Consider the following 8629-nt stretch of genomic DNA (forward strand, 5'->3'; position numbering starts at 1 on the left):
ATTGAAGAGGAGGGAATGCTTCCAAACTAATTTTCCAAGGCAAACATTTTCCTGATACAGAAACCAGACAAGGACACCATAGAGAAGAAAATTACAGGACAATATCCCTGATAAAAATAAATGTAAAAATCCTTAACAAAATATTAGCAAACCAAATTCAACAATACTTTAAACGCATTATATACTATGATCCGGTAAGATTTAATCCAAGGATGCAAAGATGGTTCAACATACAGGAATCAATCAATATGATACCCCATATTAACAAAATAAAAGATAAAAATCGTACAATCATCTCAATAGATACAGAAAAAGCATTTGACAACATTCAACATCTATTTTTGATAAAAACACTTAACAAAGCAGATATAGAGGGAATGCACCTAAACATAATAAAAGCCACATATGACAAATCCACAGCTAATATAATCAGGAATGAAAAGCTGAAAGATTTTCCTCTAATATCAGAAATAAGACAAATATATCCACTCTCCCCACTTTTATTCAGCATAGTTTTAAGAGTCCTAGACATAGAAATTAGGTAAGAAAAAGAAATACAAGACATAAAATTTGGAAAAGAAGAAGGAAAATTGTCACTATTTGCTGATGACATGATACTATATATAGAAAACCTAAAGAATCCACCAAAAACTGTTATAACTTATACATGAATTCAGTAAAGTTGCAGGATACAAAATTAGTATACAAAAACCTGTTGCATTTCTATATACTAATAAAGAATTTTAAGAGAAAAATTTAAAAAATAATCCCATTTACAATCACATCAAAAAGCATAAAGTACCTACAAATAAATTTAACCAAGGAGGTTAAAGATGTATATATTAAAAAATATAAGTCATTGATGAAATAAATTGAAGAAACAGAAATAAATGGAAAGATATTCTGTGTTCATGGATTGAAGAATAAATATTGTTAAAATGTCCATACTACACAAAGCAATCTACAGATTCGATGCAATCCCTATCAAAATTCTAATGACATTTTCCAAGTATCTAGTAAAAATAATTCTAAAATTTATATGGAACCACAAAAGGCCCTGGATAGCCAAACAATCTTGAGAAAGAACAAAGCTGGAGGTATCACCCTTCCTGATTTCAAACTATACTACAAAATTATAGTATTCAAAACAGTATGTTATTGACATAAAAACAAACACATAGATCAATGGAACAGAATAGAGAGTGCAAACATAAATCCACAAATATATGGTCAACTAATTTATGACTAAGGAACTAAGAATATGCAATGGGGAAAGGACAGATTCTTCAATAAATGGTATTGGGCAAATTGGAGAGGTACCTGCAAAAGAATGAAACTGTATCACTATCTTACACCATATTTAAAAATAAACTCAAAATAGACTAATGACTTGAATGTAAGACTTAAAACCATAAAACCCTAAGAAGAAAACATAGGTGGTAAACTCCTTGACATCAACTTTAGAAACATGTTTTTGGATCTGGCACCAAAGGCAAGGGAATTAAAAGCAAAAATAAAGGGAACTATATCAAACTAAAAAGCTTTTCACAGTGGAGGAAACTCAACAAAACTAAAAGGTAACATACTGATTGAGAGAAGATATTTGCAAATCATATATCCAATAGGGGATTAATATCCAAAATGTATGAAAACTCATACAACTGAATAACAACAACAAACAATTTCATTAAAAAATGGACAGAGGATTTGAATAGGCATTTTTCCAAAGAAGACATACATATGGCAAACAGGCATATAAAAATATGCTTAGCATCACTATTTATCAGGGAAATACAAATCAAACCCCAAAGGAGATATCATTTCATACCTGTAGAATGGGTATTATCAAAAAGTCAAGAAGTAAGTGTTGGAGGATGTGGAGAAAAAGGAACCCTTGTGCACTGTTGGTGGGATTGTAAAATGGTACAGCCACTATGGAAAGCAGATTGGTGGTTCCTCAAAAAATTAAAAACTACCACGTGATCCAGAAACTCCATTACTGGGTATCTGTCCAAAGAAAACAAAAACACTAATTAAAAAAGATACATATACTCCTATGTTCATTGCAGCATTATTTACAATAGCCAAGATATGGAAACTACCTGTGTCCATCAGTGGATGAATGGACAAAAAAGATGTGATACACACACACACAATGGAATATTAGTCAGCCATAAAAAAGTAAAATATTGCCATTTGTGACAACATGGATGAAACTTGAGGGTATTATGTTAAGTGAAATAAGTCAAACAGAAAGACAATTACCACATGGTTTAACAGATATGTGGAATCTAAAAAGCAAAACAAACAGAACCCAGACTCATACATACAGAGAACAGATTGGTGGTTGACTGAGGGGAGGAAGATTGGGAGGAATGGTTGAAAGGGATCAATAAGTAAAATTTCCAGTTATAAAATAAATAAGCTGTGGGGAGTATAGTCAATAATATTGTATTAACTTTGTGTGGTAACAGATGGTAAGTAGATTTAATGTGGTGATCATGTTGTACACTTGAAACTAATATAATATTGTATGTCATTTAGACTTCCATAAAAAAGAAGAAATAGATTATACAAATAGACTTATAACAGGTGAAGAGTTTGCATTGGTAGTAAAAAAAATACCCACAAATAAAAGCCCAGGTCCAGATGGCTTCACTGATGAATTCTATCAAACATTTATAAAATAATTATTACCAAATCTTCACAATAAGAGAAGTCAGAGATTAGTAAATTCTGTGAGATTTAGCCCATTTCTTTTTATCTTTCGTAGCAAAATTAATTCCTTGGTTCAGTATGATTTTGGTGATTTTTTGTGTGGCACTATTCAGGTAACTAAGACATGCTTATGCTGACAGAAGTCTTATGGACAGTAAAGGCAATTCTTTATCTGATATGCATATCTATTACTGTAAGGAAAAATATTCTGACTCCTCTGTGAAAGAAGGTCTCCAATAATCAATTTACCACTTGGCAGGTAGTTGGCTGCACCAGGAAATGTTGCCAAATACATGGGTCAGCATTGTCTTCTGCTGTGGGAGTTTTGGACACCTGGCAGTGGCAGTAGCCAGGTCAGCCTTGGTAATAGGAAGGCAATGTTGTGAAGCCCAGTCATAGTATCCAACTTGGTCACCATGACAGTGTATGGACCCATGGAGTTTCAGATGGAGAGTAATATCTTCAGGAACTGTGCTTAGTGGATTATGCCTAGGATCCTCATACACATCTGGTTTAGGTGATTTAGATGATGAGATTTCAACTTTTGAGCTAATGCTGTAATGAGATGAGATTCTTGTGAATATGGGAGAAGGTGAATATGTTTTGCACTTGGGAAGGAAATGAATCTTCAGGAATCAGAAGGTGGACTGTGGTAGGCAGAATTTTAAGATCGCCTACCAAATTGCCAGCTGGTAATTGCATACATACCTTCTTCCAGTTAATCAAGCACTAATCCATGTGTTTCTGTGAAGCTGTCTGCAGATATAATTAGTGTCTCAAATCAGTTGACTTTAACATAGGAAAATTATCTAGGTGGCCCTGACCTAATCACATCATCTCCCCCCCTTGCTTTTTTTTTAAGAGAGGGAGAGAGGGAAGGGGAGGGAGAGAGAGAATTTTAAGCAGGCTTCATGCCTAGCACAGAGCCCAATGTGGGACTTGATCTCACAACCCTGAGATCATGACCTGAGCCAAAATCAAGAGTCAGATTGATTCCCCCCAGGCACCCCATATCATCCCTTTAAATAGGGGTCTAAAGTCAGATACAGAGAAGTCAGAGATTAGAAGCATAAGAAAGAGTCAATGTGCTGTTACAGGCTTGAAAATGGAGTGAGCCTTGTGGTGAAGAATGCAAGCTTTTATAAGCTGAAAACAGCTCAGCTGTTAGCCAGTAAAAATATGCAGTACCACAGTCCTGTAGCTGCAAGGAACTGAATTCTGAAAACACCTTGATGTCAGCCTTGTGAGAGCCTGAGCAGAAAGCACAACCATACATTGCAAGACCTCTGGCCTACAGATGTGTGAACTAATAAATGAATGTTTTGTTAACCTCAGTGTGTCATAATTTGTTGTGCAATAGTAAATTATTATATCATGGGATACAAAATCTGCACTATTATTAATTTTCTAATTTAATTCTTTCCAAAGTCCCTGATCAGTCTTTTAATCATTGCATATGGGTCAGAGTAGATCCATACCTACAGCCATGAAAAGTTATATACAAAGACCCATATGAACCACATAGCATTCTACCTACTGGTAGCATGTTTCTTTCCCAGTGTTTTTCTGAGTCATTCCTGAGTGGGGTTATAGTGCAGCAGACATCCATTTACATCTACCATCAACATACCAAGAAGATACATCCACAAACTGGATCATTGTTTTATCCCTCTTCTAAATGGTTATGAGGAACTCCCATTAGGCCATACATGATGGTTGAGAGATAGAGACAATCAAATAGCAGGAATAGGTATCATGTAATTTACTTGTGCCATTTTTATGTACCCTAGTCCAGTCTTTTAATCCATTTGCAAGTGCTCACAGAAAACTTTACTATTCAACAGAGTAAATAGAAACAAGTTCATAATGGGTGTCTCATTCATACAGAAAATTAATATCTCATGGCCAGGTATTAAGTCTCTACCAGGGTCTAGTAGCAAGCCCAAGTGAGCACCTTCTGAAATGGAGACTGCTGAAAGAAGAGGGCACGGTTTGCTCAAAAACCCTAGGAGTGTGTTTTTTTGATTCTATTATTGGGGATTTTTAAGGCTGCATAGACTCTGTATAGCAAGAATATAATACAGTTGGGTCTGCAGGGTCATGAGGCTGAAGTGTCAGAGAAACTTGCACTATAGCCTGGACCTACTGTTGATCTTTTTCTTGCTCTGGGTACCACTTAAAATTGGAAACCATATGGAGTCCAAGCACAAAACCAATATGATATATGTTGTCTCTAAAATCTAAGGCCCTGATTCCCACAGGCTAACTGGAGAAAGATCACCTGCAGGTAGCTCAACTGTTATCCCTCCATAGCAGCTCCTTAGTCTGGCCTCCCACAGGCAGACATACTGTTCCTTTATGACACTGTACTCCTGTGGCATACAGAGTCTTCCACTGGGTCCCTTTACAGCACATATACCACAGTTGTTTAGTTTCACTTTACAGAGCCTGTCTTCCTGGGATTGAGAAGTTTCACTCTGTCCAGCCCAGGAGCTCTCCTTGGTGCTGGTAAACCCTGTTAGACAATTAAAATTATGTGTCCAAAGTTAATTATGTAGATAGGGGCTAAGCTTGGGGAAAAACTTAGGGTTCCCAAATTAGTCCTTATTATTTATGCTTTTATTAAATACCTACTATTTGTCCGGTACTGTGTTGGGCACTAGGGTTACAAATATGAAATGGGATGGATAAGTTTTGAGATGCAAAGAATCCAATAGAGTGTTTCTCAGTTTTTTAAAATCACAGCCCACAGTTAGAAATATATTTTTGTATCACAACTCATGTTACACACACACACACACACACACACACACATCTGAAACACAAATTTCATATAATATTCACCATACCTGCAATTTGATATTTTCTATTTGCCTTTATTCTATCTTATTTCCTTAACAATTTGCAAGTCTTGATTCACTGAATTAACTTCAAGACTTACCAATGAATGGGAAAGTGGTAACTTCAGTTTGACAAACATGGGTCTATTTAATAATCTGTGATGTGTATCTTATATGGTGTATATATTTATACTTTCAGGTACATACTTTACGGGAAGGTGGGAGTGGAGAGCCTGAAAAGAGTCTCCATCTAAGCCAGTGGTTCTCAAACTTAAATGTGCATAGGGATCACCTGGGGGTCTTGTTAAAATGATCCTAACTCAGTAGGTCTGAGGTAAGGTGAGATTCTGCATTTCTAATTAACTCTCAAGTGATACTGATGAGCTGGTCCATGCACCACATGTTCACTAAAAGGATCTAAAAATAAAATATATTTAAGGGTTGGCTGACTTGCTAAACTGGGGCCTGAAAAGTTTCCTGGGAGAGAACTCAACCTAGGAAAGAGAGTTTGCAGATATTAACCTGTAAGAATAGCACAGATTTTTTTTAAAAAAAGATTTGATTGATTGATTGATTTATGAAAGAGCATAAGTGGGGGAGGCGCAGAGAGACAAAAAGACTCCCCACTGAGCCCTGGACCCAACGTGGGGTTCTATTCCAGGACCCTGACATCATCACCTGAGCTGAAGTCAGACACTTGACCAACTGAGCCACCCAGTCACCCTAGCACAGTTTTATCATACAGATATTTTTTTTTCCTGGTCTAGCCTGCAATATCTGATTTTGATGAGGATATTCATGTATGCAAAAACACACAAACCAAAAAAATACACATAAAACATCATTGCAAGTAGCGTTAGTGGGATATTCACAGGTAACTGAATAACTATAATTCAAGTGGGGAAAGAGCTTTATTCATACTTGATAAGGGTCAAGGGTAGGTGGGCATTGGCTCTAGAGAAATTGATAGGGCTTTGGCACCTAGGCCTCCAGATAATTAGACAGTATCAGTAATAAGTACAGAACCCAGGAGAAAGGGCACAGTGCCCAGCAGACATGGAAGTATCCAGGAGACAATGACATTCATCTTCTAGCTGCTTAGATTTGTTACTGGGCACAGGTGAGACCTTCAGTCCTGCTCCAAGTGTCTGATTCCATCCATATACCTGCTGCTGCATGGGAATGGTGTGGGAGCCATCCCCCCCCCCCACACACACAAGTATCTGGTAGAGCCTGGGTTACAACAGAGCTCACATACTCAGTACCTCTGATCCACTTGGCAGGCCCATGAAGGAAGTAATATCCCCATTTCACAGATGACAACATTGACCCTTATAGCAGTGGGTCTGTTATAACTGTCAGGTTGATTCCTCTAGCTATTAGTCCTAGAAAATGTGAGTTTTACTTATTATTCTATGTTCTGACAACAGGAATTTTAAGTGTCTTCACTGCCCTCTTAAACTCACAAAACAGTTCAATCACTTACCATGTTTTCTTCTCTGATTTTAGTTATTTTTTAATTATGACAAACATAATTCATATATTTAGGAAAAAGAGATGAGTGACCAAATAAGAAGAATCACACATGGTCGGAGCCATAGGATGGTAGAGTACTCAGAAGGAGCAGCAGTGCTCACTGACATGGTTACAACTAGGGGAAGACATGGGGTTGGGCATGTCTGCTGAGGAATGCCATGGAAGTACCTAACCATGAGGTGATTGAACTCATTTTTGAGTACGGGTGAGTCCTATTTTGGCTACCATGCAGGAAAAACCATTGCCTACTATTTAGTGTAACACACTTTCAGAGTTTTCTCTGTGCACAAATGCATTATGTAAACATTATATTTTTACAAAAAAATGGGCTGATACTGCATATGGGGTTCTGAAAGTGGTTTTATCTTTATTGTTATTTTGGAATGTACCATGAACATCTTTTCCATGCACATGGATGAAAATTCCCTACTGAAAGGCGGAGAGCATTATAGTTGGACCAAAAGGCTGCTGGTAACAAGAGTGACACCTAAAACAAAATATCAGCTTAAGGTTAAAGCACATAGCCTGGCAAATGCCTGCCAGGGAAAGCAGCATCAGCAATATTCTCATTAGAGAAAACAAAATTGAAGGCCAAAGGCATTAAAGATATGGGATATCATGTAAGCCTCTTTGGCCCCTACCTCCACCCCTCACCCCCCTGACACCTCGTTGCCCCCTTGGGGCAAATGGATCCTGTACATCTCTTTGCATCCAATGAAAACCACCCATTTTCTGTTTTTTCCTTAGCTCTTCCTGAGCCCTTGACATATCTCCACATTCTCTCATCATCTCCTCGCTGCCCAAGTGCCTTTCCTGTAAGTCCTCCTGATAGTCCTTGGGGGAATCATCTGTCCCCCTGTCTGTTTTTCTTTTTGCTTTCCTGGGCACGTAATCTTCAGCTGGGCGCTTTTCGGCAGCCCGTGGCTCACCCTCGGGTTTTGCCAGGGATTCTGGCTTGCCCTCACCGTGTGGTTTTCCCTCATTTTCAGACTTGCCCTGCTTTTCTTGCTTTCCCTCATCTTTTGGTTGTCCCTCATCATCTGGCTGTCCCTTATTCTGGAACTTTCCCTCATGCCCTGGCTTCCCCTCCATTTCCAGCTTTTCTTCCTCATCTGATTTTCCTTCATCTTCAGGCTCCACTTCATCTTCTGGCATTCCCTCGATTTCCAGCTTTCCTTCATTTTCATTGTAGAGTTTTTCCATGTTGAGATTTTCCCTTCTTTTCCTTGTCCTGGGTGGGGGGTAGGGTGGGTTGGGGGGTAAGAGAAGTCAAAAGAGACAAGGGAGACTGAGGCCTTGGAGGTGGAATGCAGGTGCTGATAGTACTGGCATCCTTCCCCTTGGCTGGGTTCCCCTGACCTGCCCAAGCCCTCCAAGTGTGTCTTCTGCCCACCCTTTACCTCACAATTCATCCCACAGGTGAGAGCCAACCATTTCCCTGGCAGGCCCTTTGTACCATCCCTTGGTGTGGCAGGGTGGGTGCAATATACATGGTGGTAAGATGGGCAGTGGGACCCTCAAATTCTGCCCAAACT

The 8629-nt window shown here is 38.5% G+C and overlaps 1 protein-coding gene across 1 annotated transcript; it reads right to left on the reverse strand.

Annotated features, from left to right (window-relative positions):
- Positions 1 to 7436: 7436 nt before the first annotated feature.
- TCEAL6 (transcription elongation factor A like 6) lies at positions 7437 to 8325 on the reverse strand. Its single transcript, XM_073889966.1, has one exon. It carries the CDS (start codon positions 8295 to 8297, stop codon positions 7695 to 7697), a length of 603 nt encoding a protein of 200 aa, XP_073746067.1. The 5' UTR covers positions 8298 to 8325; the 3' UTR covers positions 7437 to 7694.
- Positions 8326 to 8629: the final 304 nt, after the last annotated feature.

The sequence above is a fragment of the Callorhinus ursinus genome, unplaced genomic scaffold (genome assembly GCF_003265705.2).
Source record: "Callorhinus ursinus isolate GAN/ISIS: 27379988/994484 unplaced genomic scaffold, GSC_fseal_2.0 scaffold124, whole genome shotgun sequence".
NCBI classification, from domain to species: Eukaryota; Metazoa; Chordata; class Mammalia; order Carnivora; family Otariidae; genus Callorhinus; species Callorhinus ursinus.

Coding starts and splice junctions, on each gene's coding strand:
- TCEAL6 (XM_073889966.1), bottom strand. CDS start 8,297: ATGGAAAAACTCTACAATGAAAATGAAGGAAAGCTGGAAATCGAGGGA.